This window comes from Pelecanus crispus, chromosome 3, assembly GCF_030463565.1.
Source record: "Pelecanus crispus isolate bPelCri1 chromosome 3, bPelCri1.pri, whole genome shotgun sequence".
Lineage (NCBI taxonomy): Eukaryota > Metazoa > Chordata > Aves > Pelecaniformes > Pelecanidae > Pelecanus > Pelecanus crispus.
In genome coordinates, this window is record NC_134645.1 from 75,639,823 (window position 1) to 75,661,544 (window position 21,722).

Below are 21,722 nucleotides of genomic sequence, written 5' to 3' on the forward strand. Positions count from 1 at the left end.
TCTTCTCCACACTAAACAACCCCAGTTCCCTCAGCCGCTCCTCATAAGGCCTGTGCTCCAGACCCTTCACCAGCTTCATTGCCCTTCTCTGGACACGCTCCAGCACCTCAATGTCCTTCTTGTATTGAGGGGCTCAAAACTGGACACAGTATTTCAGGTGCAGCCTCACCAGTGCCGAGTACAGGGGAACAATCACCTCCCTGCTCCTGCTGGCCACACTATTCCTGATACAAGCCAGGATACTGTTGGCCTTTTGGCCACCTGGGCACACTGCTGGCTCATGTTCAGCCAGCTGTGAACCAGCACCCCTAGGTCCTTTTCGGCCAGGCAGCTTTCCAGCCTCACCAGTCCTGCCAGTAGAATCTGTAGCATTCCCTTGCATCTTGGTGGGCTCTCCAAGTGGAGATTCATGGGAAGGTGAACTCGTCTTTGATCTTGAAAGCGTAATGCTGTGCTGTCTGCACTAGCTGTCTATACATAATGTGTATAGCCCTGCTGTTTCAAAACTTTTGGAGACCAGAGACAAGTCTTTAGAGATGTCTTATACGCACTGTATCTTTTAAAAACCGCTAAGTTTGTGCTGTGATGTTGCCTGATGATCAGACCTGAAGCCTCTGGAGTACTGGAATTTGGTTTCTCAAATTCCTTACCTCTGGAATGTGATTTTGCCAGGAAACGTGATATTCAGAAGACAGTGTATATGGACAAAGTTCTTAGAAGACCCGAGAGGCATCCAGTCTCTCAAAAAGCATAGAAAGACTGCTTCTCTTGCAAAGATCATGAGGTGCTCTCATGAGGTACGATTGTTCTTCTCCAGTTTTCACCAAGCACAGTAGGGTTATTCTTTTTCCTGTAACTGGTGGGTCAGCTATATCTAGGATGTGTTAGTGTATCAGGTAAGGTGGTGCCAAATCCTACTGCACCATCATGCCATCCGGTCTAGCTTGAAGTTTATTGTACCAGAGTTCATGTGCGCAGTTGACTCTTTTTTTTCTCCTAAACAGAACAATAGGTCTTCACTTCCTGATTTCTCTAAACTAATTGGTTTGCTGGGTGATGTAGTTCTGCGGACTGCATTTTTGTAGTTGATTCTGCAATAGCAGTAATACAGTTTGCTTCCATCACTTTGTGGCATATGCATCTAAGAAGCCTTCATGCTACTACTGATGGATGGATTCTGGTTACAGCTTGTACTTGGTCGTGTTTTCATTTGAAACTTCAGCAGGTGCAAGGCTTTGAAACTACTACAGTAGCCTTAGCTCAAGGCAGACTTCATTAGCCTGCCAATCTTTCAGCACATGACTAAGTTATTTACATGCTTACATTTAAGAGATATCTTAAATAGAACAATGAAGTGCATGAAAAAAATCTCAAAGTGTCACTGTAGACCTTGAAGTTGTAATACAATTGAAAATCAAAAGATCTTTCTTAAAAGTTCACATAATTTCAGCCCTCAAGTGAAGGAACTGCTGGTTTGGGGGACCAGTTCTTTAAGTCATACAGCTATTAGAGTGTTAATATTTTTAAATTGCCAATCATCATTTTAAACAACTGCAGAGAGATTTTCAAGAGCACACATTAGAATTAGGATTCCAAATATTAATGGATTTCATTAATGCATTCAGCTACCATATGTACTGCTGAGTTTCCATACAAGAAACAAACATGTGCATGTTTTAAATCCTTTCTGACTTAAAAAAATACATGTTAGAAATTAAGACAATTTCACTAATGATGTGGAAAGACAGAAGCGCTAACTGCTTGGGACATCTTCATCCCTATTAGAGAATGCAGAAAGAGACAAGAAAGTGTTCTATTTTTATTCAGAGCTATACTGTCAGTCATAACGCAATTTACCTTCTTTGAAGGGCCTGAAACCCACAAGGGTTCACTGTTTGGGTGGTTACTAGTAACTAGCAGAACTATATTCTTGTAATCTAACATGGCAGATTACAATTTTAAATGGACGTATAGTCACAGTAAACGTATAAGGCTGATGAGGATTGGAAGGAATAACTCAATTGTTAGCGTCACAATAATGTCTTAAGTATTTACAGTTTTCTGCCTAGTTCTTTTTATCTTCAAGGATGGCCTCGGGTAACAACAACAGTGCAAGAGCTTCAGGGCAGGCAAGGTATCCTTGAGTGTGTCATGCCTGCCACAACAGGGTTTGAATCTTGACTTACACCAGTGCATAGGATTGCCTTAGAGGGTAGAGAGAAAATGGTAAAGTTTTAAATTCCAGTTGTTTCAAAAAACTGAAAGAAAGCATCTAAACTCCTTATTACTAGTTAAAAAGTCTACAAGAATAAAACATACCTGAAAATAAGTACCAACCCAGCAGTTGTACATAATAATCTTGCAGATCTTGCAGAAGAGCATTTTTGGGGTACTCATGCTGTTCCTTTTGATGCTTAAATTTTCTAGTAATTGCTCGAATCCTTCCAACCGTGTGTGCTATTAGGATGGCTAAAAAAGGGTTCTTTGCTGAGATACCCACCCGAATTCACATGGAACATTGTCCTTAACAAACCACAGTTTGACTAAACAGCAGCAGCAGGAGATTAAAAAAAAAAAAAAAAAGTCATAAAATCCAAGATAGCAGATGGTAAATCTCAAATTGCATGCTTTAAGTAACAAGTATGTGCCTTGAAAGGAAAAGAAGCTTGCACCTAAAATTATACTGTGCTGCCTGCTTTCACAGCAAGAGGACAGTTTTGGACTTTTTTTTTTTTTTTTTTTATGTAAGAGATACTTTTTTCTTTGCACTTCATCTAATGACAGTTTTGTTCTTAAGCTGCTATTAAAGGGCACTTTATATTTGGCAATCTAGATATCAGAGATGAGGACATGGCATTATTCCTTGATTTTGCCTGAATGTTTTAGCTTTCAGTTTTGTAGCTTTTAATAGTGCTTACAAAGTAATGGGGGAGGGGGAAGAGAATATGTATACTTTAATCAGGTTTGGTTTAGACCACTTAGAATAACACATTAGAGAAAAAAGGCAATTACTTAAAAATAGTTGTATTTATATTCCACAATTTGCTCAAATACTGGTTTGTTTGGTTTTTTTGTTTTTTTGTTTTTTTATAAACTTTCTACAGGATGTTTTAAAACAAGTTCTTCACATTGCTTGTCAACTATGTACTTATGGAATTTGAGGGAAATAGTTCTGGTTGTTTTTACAGTTTAACACATGTACAGTACCAAAATGATGGTGGTTAGTCACATGCAGTCCATATGAGATTCTAACATAACATTTAATGAATTTTCTGATGTTGACCACCCCTTTGATGCTGAAGGTAATGCATCTGTAGAAAGCAGTGACTGTAGATTTGGGTTACTGCTCTCTGCGTCTTCCAGTTTTTCAGTGTTGTCCTCCCAATTAATGTGGAATCTTGTGACTCTGGGATTAGATGCCAAAATATTCCTTTGAAGCTGGGAGAGAAGAAAATATATAGATTATATAATGTGTACACCTGAAACTGGAGTTCACATGCATACAGATTTTTTTTTTCCTTTTTGCTCCCCATAGCCTTGTATGTATAAAACAATTTGTTTAGAAAGGGAATGGATATAAATGTGAATCTATAGCTACTATCTATGGATCAGAAACATGCTTACAGTAACACACCACTCATTCATTTACTTCAATATCCTAGTCAGCAAAATAACTGCTTTCTTGAGAGGATATTTTTAACTGTTCCATGAGTTCAAGGCTGTATGAGAACTCTGCAAGTAAAGTGCAAGTGTTTATTATTTTAGCCAGCTTTTAGGAAAGCAAATGACTACGCCCACAAAGATTTTGCAAACCGCAGTACTTCACAAAATCTGGTGTCAACTTTATGGTGTTTGCAGTAATTGTATCAATTCCATCATCAACTGTCTGTCCTTATTTAAGAGTACAACCTTTCCTTAAATTAAGTTACCATGCTTTAGATTGATTTCACTAACTGAGTTTTTAATTTGTCTACTAGAGTTTTAAAGTAAAAACATTACTCAGATTTGGAAGATAGTAATATTGTGGCAGTGGATGTGCCTAGACGTCAGTCATATATTTTATTCTCACAGCTGGCCTTCATTTTCCTTTGAAAACATGTTGTATTTGTTTATGTATGCAGCAAAAAAAGAATATGCTCACTTTTTCTTAATCTCTCACCATTTTCAAGATAATACATAGTTAACTCTGGAGGATGGCAAGTTACCACCATTAGCCACTCATTATGAAAAAGTTTGCTTTGGTAGTAATGCTGATTTTATTCTTCAAGAAGTGCACTCTCATTGAATATTTCCCAACCCCTTATGCAAACTAACAAGACCATTTCTTTTTTTGAACCTAGTAGGGCCTGTTACCCATCAATTACAATTAAATATGTTTAGTAACCTTCTATTCTACTTGTATGTTCAAATTCTGTCCCAAAGTCACATTAAGGACTTTTTATACAAATACATCATAGCTTTTGCTGGTTTTTTCATGGAAGCAGAGGTAGCTTTTTCCACAAGCAAATCAGAGAATTAAGACAAGTAGTTCTAGGCATTTCTAAATTCAAGTGCTTAAAGGAAGTCAACATTCTGGCATTCACATCCAAAATAACAAATAAGTATATGATTGAAATGAAAGAAAAAAGAAAGGAACAGTTTAAGAATCCTCAAAATTAACAGTAATTTTGTGAACATACTGAGCATCTGATCCCTGAAAATTAAGCATAGAAAACCATTAGCGACTTTTAAAAACCAATTTACATACAAAAACATACTTCAGTTTAGTTACATTTGAAGATCAGTTTCAGGGACTATGGGGATTATCACTGCACTAATCATTACAGTACATGCATTATCCCATTCATTTCTTCATATACCCAGTCACGTAATTCATGCAAACTTGAGAAATAACAAAATTTTCACCATCACACAACTTTAGAACGTAAGTGTGGTCACATGTACGTCAGCTTTCATAAAGAGAAAACCCAACTCCACAAAATCTTCCAGGAAAACAAACCTGGATGCTGTATAGAACCTTGTTGGTTTGTACAGAGTCTGCCTGGATAGAGTATTTCACAGGATTTTGACGTTTTTGATGTTTAATTGATCCTTCTCCTCAAGGTATTAGGCTCCAAATAATTTTACTTCACATCATCTTTTAATTCTAGTCCTGATTTCATTTTTACCATGAAGGATTTTTTTTTTTCTTTAAACTTAATTGTATACTTCCTTGGTCCAGTTGTCCATTGACTGGATAATCATCCAACCTACTCTTACCAGGTTACCCATCTTCTCTCATTTTATACATAACTTGTTCTTCAGTTTGTTATCGTTTTGCAGAAACCGCAGCTCTAACACTAGAACAGCTGGATAACGACTGCGTTAAATTAATACTTAAAACTTAGTTCCAGGTTGACTGTCCTAGAAAAAAAAACATTACTCTGTTTTTTGGAAGAACAGAGCCACTTTGTCAACAGGGGTGCAGGTAGAGGGAACCAAATGGTTTATTTCACACAGTCAGTGTAAAATAATAAAGTCCAGCCAAGTCTTCAAGCTGGTGGAAACTGTTGCAGGTTTCTCAGTGCTCTCCAAATCTGTGGCAACTACACGGCACTTGTAGTTTGTCCCCCCAAGTCTTTTCCATTATTTGATGCCTCGTTCCATGCACTTTATGGAATCGCTTGGGGTTTGGTTGTGTTTCTTAAAAACCTCTTTCCATGAGCATACCTTTGATATATGACTAGAACAAAACATGCCTTACCTTAGAAAAATCTGGCTTTACTGGTGGATTCTCTCTCAGTTCTGTTTCGGTGTATTCATTGTTTACATAGTAGCCAACTCTAATAAATTCTTGACCTCGGTAGGTGCATGTAATTAGCACAACTGTTACACCTACTGCATCTGCATCTGGAATAAGCCCTGGGTTAGGTGCATCAGCCTAAATGTGAAAAGGAAAGATTAATTAAAATAAAATTGATACTACTTAAGATTCCCCTGCTAGATAGGCGTGTGGTATGTCTTAGCAGCTGAGTAGTGACTGTATTTAAAATAATTCTTCAGGTTAACCAGAAAACATACCTGCTTTCACAACATCATCAACCCTGAATTTAGGACACTATCCTCTAGAATTATTTAGAATACAGTAATATGTGTGCTGACATTTCTCATGGGTGATTAGACAGCTTTGATCCAAAACTGCTTTTAAATATATGATCAGCTGAACTGTTGTTTGACAATTCTACAGTGCCATTGTTCTCCAGCCCATCTTGGTAATTTAGTAGAGTTAAGATATTTTTTTTTGGTACCTGAGAGTTGAATTGGTCTGTATGTGTGTTTTTAACAAGACTAAACCCTTAGAAATACAGACTGCAATTTACACTTAAGCAAGAAGAGCAGGGACAGGCTGCAGTGAGCTTTGAGCTGTCCCACAGATTTCTAGGAAAGGAATAAACTACTCTCTCGCCTCCTTCCACATGCCTACATTTGTTACAAGTGTATGCAGTTAAATGCATCATCACTCTAAGACATCTGACATATTTTCAGCCAGGATGCAATCCTAATTAATAGGCAACTCTTATAATCTTCCTCAATGTCCTTATTTACCATGGCTCTGCAGTTATTAATAACCAATAAAATTGGCCTCGAAAATGTGGCTCACATCAGCCCCTTAAAATGCTTCCACATTTATTGATAAAATGCGATGCCTCATTCTGCTGTAGGATTTAAAGTAACAGCAATCTAAGCATAAATGAAACAGCTTCATATCTACAATTTTACATGAAGATCTGAAGCCAACGACGAACACCTGCGTTACGAGTACAAGTTGGTATTAACAATGTAGGTTAGAATGGTTCAGGTGTAATGAATCTTGCCTTAGGACAGCAGACAAATGGCATTAATTCCTGCTGTCCCTCTGATGCCTACTTTTCTGTAGTATTTATATGCTCCAGCCCCGTGAAATTTGGGAGCTAGTGGTCATGTATCATTGGCTTCTGCTCTTTGCTACTTCAGTTTAAGCGTTCAAACCAGTCTAGCTTTTTACAAGAAGCTGTAGGCACTTTGCAGAAGAATTAGATGAGCCAGACCTCTCAGGTACAAATACACCAGGGGGAGGAGAAGCAACCAGCGAATCAGGTAGAACCCAACTTCCCCCAGCCCTGAAGGGAACAGAAAATGACCAAATGGCTTTACAGCTTACACAGGGGAATGGCAAGGATGACCAAGGAATAGGACAAGTGTAGAAGCTTGAAGAAATCACAAGAACTACCAATACAGATGAAATCACTACTCTGATTCAGTAATCTTGTTCTAACAGTGCCCAGGACCACTTGATTACTTTAAATTCCACAGTGAGCAGTTACAGAATAATAGATCACAAAAGCACACTATTCCATTTAACCCCCTCCATGAAATTTAGCTCACACCTTAATGTGGTATTTTAGTTCTTCCAGGGTCCCATTGTCATTTTGTGTCCTGTAGTAATCCTATGATACAGTTGTGAACCCAAGGAAATACTCTTTTTTAATCCTACTTAACTCTCAAGCATTGTTTTGCTGAGTGCAAAAGACACTGAACACTGTTTCAAAAAAAAAAAAAAAAGTTTTCTCAAATTTTGAACTTCCTGCCTTGGATGTCAAACCTCTTAACTGCCCAGGAAACACATGATCATACACAGGTGGAAGAAAAAAAAAAAAAAAAAAAGAAGAGCGTGGTATGACCAACTGACAAGTACGCAGTTGCAAATAGGCATTTTGGTAGGCAAAAAGAGGCAGTAGGATTAACTTGTGCATAAAAAAGATCACTGTCTTAATATTCCATTCTTATGCTAGAAATTACTTATGAATTTTATGAAGTCACCCATTGTGTACGTTGTCTTGAATTATCTTGCTTTTCTACATGATACAATTATTCACATAGCTATTGCTGCAGAGTAGCTAAGTTACTGTAAGGTCATATCCCCACTTAAAGATAGTGAATTATTTATGTGCTTATATTCTCAAAAAGAAGTTTCTGTCAATTTATTAGAAATGCCCAAGTGCACAGAGAGAAGGAATCGGGTTTCACTACTTACATCTTGGTATTTAGAACCAAATAGGCCAAGCTGTGGGCCTTTAATATTGAAATCTTTTTAAATATTTAAAAAAAAAAAAAGTTGATTGTGTAAGTCTAAAAGCACAACAGTTTTCCATCTTTCTGTATGTAAGGCTGAATTCCCAACCTGATACACAGCTTCTTTTCAACAAAGGTAGTTTTACCATCCTTGGTATTTTATCTGTGTGGTACTCCATTGTACTTGCTGTTTCAGCCATTTTCCTATGTAGAAAAATCTACAGCATCTTATTAGCCAAAAATTTTACACACCTCCGCAGAGGTCCCTTCCTTGTGCTGTCCCTAGTGAACACAATCTTTTTCTTTATATTGTGCCTCCTGCAGTTCTGTGCTTTGCCCCATTCTGGCCTTCCCTTGCTAGTTCTCTCCATCTCCCAGGCTGCTTCAATTTGGTGAATAAAGTAGCTTCAGTCATCACCAAAGGCTTATTTCAGCACTTCAGTTTTTGGTGGTCTCCTTTGTATGCAATAGCTGAGTCCTACTCTCACCTGAAATCCAGTGCTTTTGAAGTCTAATATACTTAGACCAACAGTACTTCCATAAGAAATAAAAGGGATACTTTAACACAGAAGGAGTACTGACTCTCTTACAGGACCTATTCCAATCTAAGCAAAATGTCTACATACCTACTGCTAATTTAGCTGTAGTGTCATTTATAACTGGGATACAACTGATGAGTCCATCCTACAGAAACTGCAAGACCAGTAAATTTAATTTTTAAGGCTTTCCTAATCATACAGCCAAAACATGCCTTTTTAGGCACCTGCCTCTTGCTCCTTCCCATCACCATCAACAATGAATCTTCGTAACTTGAGAACAGTGCATCTTTTAAATTAGAAATATAAATGCCAGCTGATTTCTCTGGATACAGTGCTGCAAGGTAAGCCCCTTTGAGGGCAACAGAGGATCACCTATTTCTGACCAATTAATGACATAAGCTATAATAGCTTGATAATGGAAGAACTGTTAATAAATGATGCATGTGTTACACATCTGCTTTATTTGTAGCGTGCAAAAATTAGGCCCAGCTCCAAAACCAAACAGAAATGTTTCAAGACTGTTTTGCATTGTCTGTGGTTGATAAATGTAACCTCCAGCCCAACCCTATTCCTTTAGCCTGTCCTGCAAGGAAAAAAAAAGTTTCCTGGAACTTACAGGATTAATCAAGATGCCTCACAAATGTCAATACCATTTTAAAACAGTTACAGTAACTATGAGAAATAAGAAAGTGTATTCGTTAGTGCTTTTTTTTTTTTTTGTTAAATGCTCATACTCCGGCATGCATCTACCATTAAATAGTTATGTGAATTTATAGTATTTGGGAAAGTAGCATGGTTCTTATACAATAAGCCACACTCAGTTTCAATCTGATTTTTCTGCTGATGGATTTTGCTCTCAGTTTACAAGACATAGTAGTATTTGATGAATAGAGAAAAAAAAAAAGTTAGCTAAATAATAGTTTTGATTTAAAAAAAAAAAATTCATAGGAATTCAGGCAAGTCTGCTTTAGTTTTCTTCCCCTCTTGCTGACTTAAAACAGAAACCAGAATAGGCTAGTAAGCCATCTTATGTTGCTCTTTCCCTGTTTTCCTCCCCTTCATTATTCCTTCTTGGTAACTTTTGGCTTTAACAACAATATTTATAGGACTGTCACATGCTCCAGAGTTTGTTGGACAGTCCTGACCTACACGCTTGTGTCCCAAATGCCTGCTATCTACCATTGGAATTCTGTCTTATTTTACAAATTGCTGTATTTTGTTGTGGTTTAGCATGCTTAGCCAAACATCACAGTTGAACATCTATCCTGCCAAACAGAAATGAACTCTTGACTGTTCTGGCTGAGTTTTACAATTAATTTGTTGGCCTGATCTTCTGAAGATGTTGTCTACATTAACCTAGTGCTCCTGATTGTCTGAAACTGCCACCAACTGCAGCAGAGTTAAGCCTGATGGTGCTACTGTAAACCAGGAAACTGGAACTCTTGATATACTGAGTGTTCTAGAATATATTTATAAACCAGACTGGTCAAAATTATCAGTAGCTACAGGAACAGCGCTTATATCACTATGTCTCATTATTGATACCACGAGTGAAAATACTACCATGGAGGTATCAGGGGCAAGAAATATGAGCTCACAAACAGACTTTAAAGGAAGGTGTATAGTATCTGAAGAGCTGACTGAAATATTTTCCTAGCTTACCATTATTTTTCAGCTGCTTCTTAGTTTGATACAGTCATCTTTAAAACAAATTAACACAACCCTTATAAGACACAGTTAAATCAAACTTACCTGAAATACAAACATGTGTCTGCCCGCAGGAACGGGTCCTACTAAAACAGAGTCTAACACCTGATCATACTCTTCACTTTCAGCTGAACCCACATAGATTATTTTCCATTCCAAGTCTACAGCAAAACAAAAAATCAAAAAAACAAACATTATTTATCGTTACAGTTAAGGGTCTTCCACTCTTGCCTATCTACAGTTTTGTATAGCCTAAAATTGCTTCTTTCGCAAGAGGCCTAAAGGAATAAGGACCTGTCTTCATTGGGGAAATTTACTGAAGCCTGTCCCAGTCCTCATGAACCATCCCACCATCTCTCTCCAGTCAGTCAGTACCTCAGGAATCCCTCTATTTTCATAGTCGGTTTAATTTTCAAATTTTATACAGAGGACAGGGCCCACTGACTTGTTGGGAGCTGTGTTCAGCATTTTCACAAAGTCTGTCGTTATGGCTGCAGCACAGGGATGATGCCTATGTGCACCTGTAATGCACTGCATGCCTTTAATACTGACTCACCTCCCCAAAAGAAACTCTCACCTTCCACATATACACCTCACAGCTTAAATTATACAGGTCAAGGAAGGTAGTTAATTGAATAAGAAAACCCACTGTATAAGCACCAGGCACACTAACTGTATGCCCGCATTCCTTCACATGTAACTTGTGTAACCTGAGAAGTATGTAAAATTGTGATAGCATCATTAGATCATATTCTCATCAAAGATATTGGTGCTTGGATTTTATCCACATCCTGAAATGGAATTACAGGCAAAAAAATTTAAATGTAGCATTTTTCTTCTTAAGATAGTGCACCAAAATCAAATATTTCTTACAATTCAGTTTTTTCTAACTCACCCTCTACACCACAGGTGTTAGATGTTGAAACTGCAAATTAGCACACATTAGCTCTTCCTAGGCCAGCTTTTCACTTTCACTTTTTGATTCAAAACCACATGCATAAATACACATATGGAACTAATCTTACAAGACAGACTTTTTTTTTTTTTAAACGAGTAAAAAAGATGACCATTATGGAAAACTATGACTAGCACTTTTTTTTTTTTTAAATGAAACTTGCTTCAAAACTGTACCTTAAAAACTTTTATGGTATATTTAATTTCTTTTTTTCCTTACAAACAATGCCCTGATTGTCTATACAAAATCACAAACCTGTACCCTATTACATTTACTTTATTACTGTGCTCTGCAAAATCCAAAAGGTCTACATTATGGGGGTTTTTTTGATGCAGGAATGGAACTCAAGTATAGAAACAACTTAGCACTTTAACAAAACTTGGGATGCTTTAGGACTGCAACTCTCTTTCCTCATTAATGAATTCTCTTTGCTTACCCTGTTTAACATCAATGCAGGTTTGGGGGGGTTTAAGTAACATAATTAACAGGGCTTGGAAAGGGATTTTACTCCTCTGTACACCACAGCACAATTGGCCAGGTACTGTATCAGAGGGTTTATTTACCTTTTAAGCATGTAACACTAGCTACTGACAGTACCGCAGCCTACTCATTCAGGACAATTAGGGACCTCTTTTGTCAGTATCTGCGCTATTTACCGTGTACAAGTCAGGACTTTTAGGCTAAACTACTTAAGATTATCACACCATCCTGTGCCATTATTCTAGGAGAACAGTATAAAGTTCATTCTAAACCAGTAGTATTTAGTACTAAAAAATTGACTTTTAAAAAAACAGTTTTAAATTACACATTTAATAGGTTCATCCAAATGCTGTTTAGGTATCTTGATATGGAAAAACTTGAAAAAAAAAAACCAAAAACCAGACAAACAACAACAAAAAAAAAGAGGGCTGGAGTTCATTAATTGAGTTTTAAGATCAGTGCTGCACAGGACTGCCTGAAGAGAAAACAGCACAGTAAATAGATGTATTAGCACGTGAAAGCTAAGGCAACGACAGCAAGTTTTTCATCAAGTACAGAAAGGCCACGCTTAATCTTATTTTTAAACGTGAAAGACAGCAGTGCTCATCCTGAATTTATCCAGTAGTCTAACTTGCATGTAGGTGGGGGAAGGGAACGGAGAATTTTGCATTAGACCGTCTATAATTCTTCTCATCCCGATTGTCCGGGATTAACTCTAACGTAAATCCAGAGAGCGAGGAGCACGTCGCGTACAGCTGCGCACAGCTGGAGGGAAAGGCGTAACGCCTTGTGCCGAGCCCCTGCGCCAGGCACTGCCACCTGCCGCGGCGGCCGCCGCCGAGGGCTCCGACGCTGTCCCTGGGGTGAGGCCAGACTGACCGGAGGGATCGGCTCAGCAAGCTGGGCACGGACACGGAGCGCACCCTGCTGCGGGGGCTCCAGCTAACGCGTCCGTCAGCTGCGGGAGGGCAGGAGGCTGGCGGCGGAGGCCTAGAGGAAATCCCAGGCTCGGAGACTTCCCCTGAAGTTCCCGCCAGCGCGGCCGTCCCTCCCGCGGGCGGCGGAGCCCCGCAAGCCAGGCCGTGCACGCCGAGCCGCTGTCACCAGGCCGCCGGCGCGCACAAGTCGGAACTGCTACAGAGGCAGACGGGGTGCGGCAAGTTTGACCGCAAGGACCGAGAGCCTGCCAGGCGTTATCACCCGCGGGCCCCGCTGCTCCGCTCGCCCTCCCGCGCCCCCGCAGGCCGCCGGGGCGAGGAAACGCCGCCGGGGGCCAGGCAGCTGTCCTCCGCCGCCCGAGCGGGCCCCTCACCGGAGCCGCTGCCGGCGGGCAGGAGCGCCCCGCTCGCCCTCCCGGCCCGCCGCCGCCGCCGCCGCCTTCCTCGCCCCGGGCCGCGGCGTTCAAAACTCCCGCCCGAGGGGCGACGCGCGGCCTCTCGGGGCGACTCCCGCGGGGAGCCGCGGCGCGGCCTGCCGGCGGCCCGGCGGGCGGCGCTGCGGAGCGCCGCCGAGGCGCAGGCGGTTCGCGGCCCGCCCGGCTGAGGGGAAGGCGGGAGCCCGGCGGCGGCGCGGCGCGCCCCTCGGCAGGGAGCAGGGCCGGCGCCCCGAACTCGGGCGGGGGGTGCCCGCGGGGCGGCCGCAGGGCGGCGGCGCCGCCGGGGCCGCTCCCCCGCTCCGGCGGCAGCCGGTAACTTTCGAGTGACTTCCAAAAATAGTGGCTGGCGGCCGGCCCCCTCCCCCACCGGCAGGGCTCCCGCAGCCAACGTGCCGCGCCGCGCCGCCGGCCCCGCGCACCCACCGCGCCGCGCCCAGCCAGCTGCCGGCCCCCGGGGGGCGAGCCCGCCCGCCTCTGCCTCCCACGGCGATTTAAAAAAAAAAAAAAAAAAAAAAAATTTTTTTCTGAAAGTATTAAAATGGAGCACGAGGCCGAGGAGAGGCTGGCTGCGGAGCGCTGCCCGCGCTGCGAGGCCCGGCGGGGCGCAGGGGCGCCGGCCGCGCAGGAGCCCCCTCTCCCCGCGGGCGCGGGGATGCGCGGCAGCCGAGCCCGGTTAACCCTCTCCCTCTCGCGCTCCCCCCCACGCACACACAAAGCTGGCAACATGGCTACCACCACTCAAACAAGTTCCTCGCAACTTGAAGCTGGCCTCGCCGATGGCGCGGCGGGGAGAGGCGGCCCCGGCTCGGCGGCCAGGGCGGGCGAACGCCGCCAACTTTCCCCGCCGGGCTCGGCGAGAGCGGTTTTCCGCCGGCGGCTCGGGCGCCGGCGAGCACATCCCTTCGCCTCGGCACGGCGATGCGGTGAAGGAGAAACTGTTAAATTGTAGGAGCAGGCCTATGCAAAGTTTAAGCCTTAAAAGCCCTGAAACTACCAGCCCGGGGTTACAAAATCCGTATCGGGAAAAAATCTACTCACCTTCCGACAGGTCCTCTATGCACTCAAATGTGATTTCGAACTGGAAAGGATTGTAGAAAGGAGAAGGATTATCCAACACCACTACATTGTTCACCTGAACCTTTGCCATATTTTGAAAAAAACACAAACAATAGGAAGAGCGTCTTAACGCAGCACAATAAAGTCCAGTGTGTTGGTTTTTTTGCGACGCACAAACCCCCGTGCCAGTGCCTGAGCGAGGCTGCAGAGCCGCGACTTGCAGAAACTTTTTCTTCCCCCTTTTATTTACACCAGGAACACTCCACACTGTTTGCAGCTTTCCTATTTCACTAAACTACAGCCCATTCTGCCCTGCTCGCCGCCAGCGCCCGCCCGGATTGGCCGCACGCCGGCCTAGGGCCCTCCTCCCGGAGCAGGGCCGCCGAGCGGCAGCAAGATGGGCTCCGCCGCTCCCGCTCGGCCCTCGGCGCCCGGCCGCGGCGCCCCCGCCCGGCCCGCGGCGGGAACGGCCTGGCAACGGCGGCGCCGCGCCGGGCGGGGCGGGGCCGAGCGCGGCCGGGCGGGGCGGGGCGGGGCGGGGGCGGGCGGCAGCCCCGCGGAGGCAGGCGCCCCGGCCGGCCTCGCCCCTCCGCGCCCGTGGGGCTCCGCCATGTGCCGTGGGGCTGCAGTGGGGGTTTTCTTTAGGCTGGGTTTTTTTTTTTTTTCGCCTTTTTCTGTGCCCGAAGCGGGCTGGGGCGACGCGGCGAGCTGGTTGCGCTGGGGCTGGGTGCTGATGGCGTCCCCGGTGTCGGGGCCACACCGGCTCGGGGCCGTGGGGCTGCCCGGGAGCCGTCGGCTCGCAAGAGGCCAAGCCCGCAGGGGAGCTGGGCCGTCCTGGTCAGCCCCGCAGCGGGGCCCTCTTGGCCAAGGGCGGTGTGTCAGGAGGCGGCGCAGCGGGGAGGCCGGCTGGCACCGGGCTCGCTGGGGTGCTCCCTGAATAAAGGGGGTTTACTGGCGGGGTGCTGGGTGTAGCAGGTGCGGACGGGCTGTCTGCACGGTGCTGGCTTCTGCCTCGAGTCCACCTCGCTGCTGCTAGAGACGTCCACCCTCAGAGGGGCTGTGGCGGGATCAGAGCGTGTCTTGTGCGCGGCCGTGCTGTCAAGAAGCCATCCCATTGCTGCACTTGTAAAGAAGGGCTTAGGTAACATCATAAACTGCGAAATGAGATGTAGCCCTGTGCAGCAGCAGGAAGCCCAGAGAGGAGGCCATCTTGTGTGGCAGCAGGGGGCCCGCAGGGGAAGCCATCTTGTGGCTGCCACACACAGGGGATGGGGAGGAGTGATGTGCCGCTGTAGCACCGTTCGCGTGCCTCTTGCCTCTGTGGCAGCCGCCGTGCGGGCTGGGAAGAGCAGAAAGTGCTCAGGGCTTGCGGGGGGGAGTGGCGAGTTGTGTACTCTGGCCACAAGAGGAGATTCTGTGTGGAAATAAATACACAGCCAGGCTCTAGTAATGTCTGCAGGCAGGCCTTGAATGCGGTGGAATATACACAGCAGGAAGGCACGTAGGAGCCATCTTCCCACCTGCATGGAAAGGCCGAGCCCTGCTGGCAGGAGCAGAGTGCTGCCAGATCCGCAGCGGGCGAAAGCGTAGTGCTGAGGCGTGGAGGCCCTTGCCCTTTGCAAATCTCCAAGCCCGTGCAAGGTTTGGAAAGTAGGTGGCACTTCTGGTTTGTATTTGTGAAGAAATGTCATTGTCTGATACGTGGCTGATCTGTTGCTCGCTCCACTTTTGAATAGCATTCTCCATGTGTCTGACACAAGGCTAGAGGTTATTTTGCTTTTTTATAGTTCTGCTATATGATTGCCCAAGTTGTTCAGTGCACAGTGCAGGAAATCAGGAAAGATTGGACACAATGGAGGAGATTTCCTCACAACAAGCTAAAGTACATGTTACGTTATCAGCAAACATACATTTCCAATAACTTTTTGCTGACTGGGAACAAATGGCTTCTGTGGTGGGCTGTGCAGCAATGAGAAGGCCTCAGCACCTCTCCTCCCGGAACCAAGGCAAGTTGTGTGGGGGGCGGATTCTTGGGCAGGTTTTGCCATAGCATTCCAGGAGATTTTAGGCTGATTGCAGCTTGTCAACTGCTAGGATATTTTGTGCTGAACACTGGAGTGAAAAGGAGGGCTAAAGATTGAGAAGAAGCTGGGAAACAGGGAATAGAACGTTTAAAAGGAGCTGCATGTACTTGATAATGAGTGGCCATTTTTACAGTTGTGCAGGGTTCCTGACCTGCCATGCTCCCAGTGTTTTATCACGTGTAGATTTACTGATCCCTGCTGGGAGCTTCTCCCCCCGCCCCCATTTCATCATTGGGCATCTTTGAATTTTCATTTTTTCTTAATGCTTAGAGGAACCCCAGATCTCATAAAGACGTTTAATTACCTTAGTTTAAAGTGAGAATTTGTCTCTACTGCCTGGGGCCAGGAGTTAGAAGACACTTGAAATAATACTTTTTTTTCCCAAGCTTTGTTTTGCAGCACCAAAATATTTATCTGTTTTAGTAGTTGATGGGGAGGAGGAGCTGACTGGGGCCATTCCACAATTTTGTGATCTTTGCCTTTGCCCTAATTTGCAATTTGATCTGGCAGATTTAGTCTTCTTATCCTAATCTCTTTTGCTCAATTAACAAAGTCCTAAAAAAAGTCACTATTGACTGTGGGAAGCTTAACAGAATCTGCGCCACAGATCCAGGCTAACCTGCCGAATGCTAGTGGGATTTCTTACCAGTAGGTGTAAAGTGAGTTACGTGGTAGAGGTATGTGATGGAGCTAACCTACTGTTTTGCCTTCTGTCCATGGCACAAACCAGTGCGCCGGGTCCCTTTCTTTCACTCAAGTGCACTCCTGTATTTTAAGGAAAAGACTGACTGAAGTAATTGATTCTTCAGGTTTGACAGTGACTGCTGTGAAGGACTTTGGGGAGTGGAACTTGGAAGCTGGAGCGCTGGTGCTTGCAGATGGAGGCCTTTGTTGCATTGATGAGTTCAACAGTATCAAAGAACATGACAGAACTAGTATCCATGAAGCAATGGAGCAACAAACCATCAGTGTTGCAAAGGCAGGGTAAGTGGCATGTTAACATGTGATAGAACAAAAACAACCTAAGAGATTTCTCTTGTACTTACAAGTTGGAGTGGGGTTTGTCATGCTGATTAAATGTACCTGTTTTCTTTGTTGTGCTTAATAGTTTTGTTCTCAGCAGCATTCTTAAACTAGATGAGTCAACATTTCAAAGGACAGCGCACTGGACCAGAGGTTGCAAGTGATCAGAATAAATACGTACCCTCTTCGCTGTTGGGTTTTCAGTCTACCACTGTAGACCAGGGCATTTTCCTGAGAAGACTTGGTGTTCTTTTTCTTGTCCTTTGCTGCGAGTGGTCTTAATAATCATATGTGAAATAAGGAACTTTGTGAAATTTTTATTGGAACTCAGAAAGCGGGACTTCATTTCTCCAAAATCCAGTAATACTGCATGGTAACAAAAGAAAACCAAAAGATTTCCAGGCTGCTGAATTTTACATGTTGGGCATGGCATAAATATAAACTCCTGCTTACTCTCAGTTCCTCAATTTCTTTTTCAAAGTAGTGAGCATACAAATCTGCTATTTCCCCCCCCGCCACTTTGATCTTTGAGCTTAGATCTCATTCTGTCAGTCATACGCAGCTCTTGTCCAGGCCCAAATGATTTCCTGGCTGGTATTGCTGAAATTTCTGCTGCTCAAAAGGCATCAACCCTTTCCACATGCCTCTTTGTCGCCTTCAACTGAGCTGTTGCTCCAATCGCATCTTCTTGGCTCCTCTAACTGGTTGTGTCCTTTCTTAATTCTGAGCATCTCTACTGAAGCTCTCTTTAGCGTCTTTGGTTTTATGCCATTTTTAACTCCTTTAGGTGCTTCATAACTCAGCTTCTTCCTGTCTCTTTCTTCTTTGGGGTTTCGCTGAACATTTTGCTGTTGCCTGTAAGACAGATGGAATGCATCTTCTTTTCCCTATGTCCTGTCAAGGATTTTAGCCATACTATGCTGTATGTTGACAATGACCATGAATTTGCATGAATTTACCCATTCATCGTAAAAATACCTTCTAAAGTGGTACTTTTTCTCCCAACTCAGTTCTGATGCATCCCCTGTAAATACACTAGGCGGATGGCAGACAAGTAATGCTGCTCTCACCTGGGAGATTACTGGCCTTTGCCAGTAATCCAGTTGGGGACAAATATTTGTAGTCCATGTGGTCCTCTATCTACTTAGTAAGATAGTGATGTATTTTAGCTGGGTTCCTTGTTGCAGGTGGTTGGGTTTTGTAGACCCCAAACTACAGTTTGCTAACTTGCACATGTATCCTCAGTTGCTCACTTTTAAGGGCTACATCTAATGAGGATTTTTTGCGTAGTAACTTAGCGCAGATAGGTTAAGCACTTTGTTAATTTAAGGTCTTATTTTGGTGCATGGGAGATAAGGGGTTTTTTTCCCATTGGGTGTAAGCTAGTAGAAGATCTGTGGTCCTTCCTCTCAGTTACAGAAGAACTTTGGATGTGAGGCAGCAGTTACTCAGGGGCTGACTAGAAATAGCTCAGTGACAAACCAAAGTTAGAATACTTCTGCTGCTGCCTTAACCGAAAGGATTACATTTGGACGACTAGAATAAAAATAATCTCTCCCCACATCTAAAAGCACATGCCAGGATAGCATGGTTAAGAGAGGAAAATGGCTATTTCCCTGGAGAAACAGTTGATATGGCTGCCGTCATTATTTGGGTGGGTTCATATTCATAACATGTTTACACACAGGAATAAAACACGTTTATATTACATTTTATTTTGCTTTCTTAAAATGTGAATTAAACTAAAATGTTCCTTTCCATCATAAAAAAGTGTTTCTATACTGTATAAATCAGCAAAGTAATATTTCTTTCTGGAAAGTTACGTTGGTTTTCACCGTTTAAGGACCTAGCTGTATATAGAGATTACTCATGGCAATATTGCTTAGTTACTTTTGGTATCCTGATCACTGTCTTTCTGTCTAGTTGCTGTTCTCTGACTGAGAAATGCTATATATATAAAATATATATTAATACAATAATTGTGTATATTGTTTAGCTCTTATGGTCTTTCAAGGTAAGATGTGCTCTTTATACTGTAAAAACGTGATAATTTTTAACACTTTGGAAGCATTTCCCCTACCCAATTTAATTCAACCATAATGTTGACTATACTTTTCTCTAGCTTGGTGTGCAAGCTTAATACAAGGACAACTATCCTGGCAGCAACAAACCCAAAAGGCCATTATGATCCTAATGAGTCAGTCTCTGTCAACATAGCTCTTGGCAGTCCCCTGTTGAGCAGATTTGACCTAGTCTTGGTATTGTTAGATACAAAGAACGAGGAATGGGACCACATCATTTCATCCTTCATCTTGCAAAATAAAGGTAAGAGTAGTCTTTCTAAATTATAAGGTGGTTTTGGTTTGTTGGGGTTTGTTTTGGTTTTTTTTTTAATTTCCCCATCTTTCAGTGTAGTTTGTTATTCTTGAGTCTTTCATATTAATCAGTGTTTACATTTTTGCTATGGTATTTTCCTGTGGTATGGTTGGTTTTCAAGTAGGAATAAGAGGTCACTAATTAATTAATAGAGGTGAGCTGAGAGCACTATACTTTTACTCTATGATAATTTACAAGAGATTTCAGCCTGGACTGCTCAGTAAGTGGATAGTTTCCATCTTGCGCCGTTACCTTCCTTGATGTGCAGATGTGTGTAGATGTGTAGAGATGTGTGTAGACACCATGCAATTGTACATGTTGTTAATGGGAAACTTAATTCACAAAACAAATCTGAACTGCATGTGCTGCAGGGCTCAAAGAGCGAACAGCAGTGTTCCCTACGAGGCATTCTGTGCTCTGGAATTAGGGAAGGCAGTGTGATCTGATTTTAAACAACCCCTTCTCCATCCACTTCAGAAACATGCCTTTGATCCCCATTAGGGAAGAGGTGGTTAGAGGAAAATTCTCCAGCTAGCTTCCTTCCCTTCCCAAAATGTTTCCCTGCGAAAAATGTTCAGAATATGGCAGGTAGCTTTTGGCTCCTACAAAGTAGGTAAAAAGGCCAGAGGTGGAACATACATTCATGTAGCATTTTACGTTTTAGGGAATACTAAAGCACTTAGTACTGACTGTATGTACCACCTGGTGGGCAGTGAGTCTGAGAGCAGCTCTGTTGAAATTACTGGCTTTACTGTGGATTTTGATAGGGGAGGGATTGGATGGTGTGTAAGATTCCACGCTGGAATTTAACCGAGTCCTTGAGGACTAGTGTACAGACAGCCCCGTATGCCCCCAAAATACAGTAATGTGTCTTGCATAGTCACCTGTCTATTTAACAGAAATTCTTAGGAAAAAGCTTAATGTCTGTTGTTGTAAAATTACTAACTAGGCAGTTGTTATACAGGTTGCCCAAGCAAATCAGAAAAGCTCTGGAGCATGGAGAAGATGAAAACCTACTTCTGCCTTATAAAAAGTATACAGCCAAAATTGTCTGATGAGAGCAACGTGATCCTTGTACGCTACTATCAAATGCAGCGTCAGAGTGACTGCAGAAATGCTGCCCGAACTACCATTCGCTTATTAGAGAGTTTGATACGCCTTGCAGAAGGTAAGGCAGTGGCAATTTTATTTTTAGGCTAACAATTAACCTTTATAAAATTAATAGATCAGGAGTGTAATTATAGCCAGTAAGCAGAGTAGCAACTTTTCCACAGAGGTAGGAATACGTGATTTTTGTATTGTTTTATCTTTCTAATCTAAAGAGGCTTGGGGTTGGAGATTTTGAATATGGGAAAGGGTGTTATATTTAGATTATCAAAATCAGTTTTAATTTTGCTGTTCTCACACCCGTAATAAAAACTAAAACCACTGGAAGAAATCACATTCAAGAGAAAAATCTCAGAAGTTACATGTCTTTATGAAAAGCAGTCTCAGGATTTATTTTACTTAATCTGAGTCCTGGGTTGCCATCCTACTCAGCCTGAGGAAAGGTGTCTTCTATCCTAAAATTAATATAATATCAGAAATAACATGTTTTTGTTTCCTTAAATATCAATAATCAAGTATGTATTTTGCAGTAGAACTTCAACGTTTCCAACTCTGAGTTTAAATCATATTTCAATTATAAGAACAAACCCAAAGGAAGCAGTAGGTCTTTGTCTTAACATGATTTTGTTTTATGAAGTGGCATATCAAATACTTTCAGGATGAATTTAAAAGAATGTACTGTATTTTTGTATAAGAATCATAAATGGTCTTTATGCTTTTATATGCCAGTCAGCAGTGTCATGCTTCCTGCATCAGATGTTTATGTTTTGTTCTCCATTTTGGGGGAAAAATTACTTCAATGAAAGACATTCCTAACTTTCAGGGATTCACATGTTATTTTCACATTCAGTGTTTTTTCCATTCTTACGGGTTCACATGATTGGGGCTTTTAGTAGCAGTTTGTTTTTTCAAAGTATTGTATTTCAAAA

General features: G+C 42.8%; 2 protein-coding genes across 2 annotated transcripts in view; one reads left to right on the top strand and one right to left on the bottom strand.

Annotated features, from left to right (window-relative positions):
- The window catches only part of MCM9 (minichromosome maintenance 9 homologous recombination repair factor), a 49,938-nt gene that overhangs the window by 19,042 nt on the left and 9,174 nt on the right, over positions 1 to 21,722 (top strand). Inside the window, exons 7-9 of the mRNA XM_075707888.1 lie at positions 17,097 to 17,271; positions 19,433 to 19,635; positions 20,651 to 20,854. Coding sequence (XP_075564003.1) covers positions 17,097 to 17,271; positions 19,433 to 19,635; positions 20,651 to 20,854 — 582 coding nt within the window. The remainder of the gene's footprint in view (positions 1 to 17,096; positions 17,272 to 19,432; positions 19,636 to 20,650; positions 20,855 to 21,722) is intronic.
- On the bottom strand, positions 2,943 to 14,523 carry ASF1A (anti-silencing function 1A histone chaperone). Its single transcript, XM_075707985.1, has 4 exons — positions 14,186 to 14,523; positions 10,383 to 10,498; positions 5,744 to 5,920; positions 2,943 to 3,438 (listed from the first exon to the last, which is right to left on the bottom strand). The coding sequence occupies exons 1-4, from the start codon at positions 14,292 to 14,294 to the stop codon at positions 3,226 to 3,228; spliced, it is 615 nt and encodes a 204-aa protein (XP_075564100.1). The 5' UTR covers positions 14,295 to 14,523; the 3' UTR covers positions 2,943 to 3,225.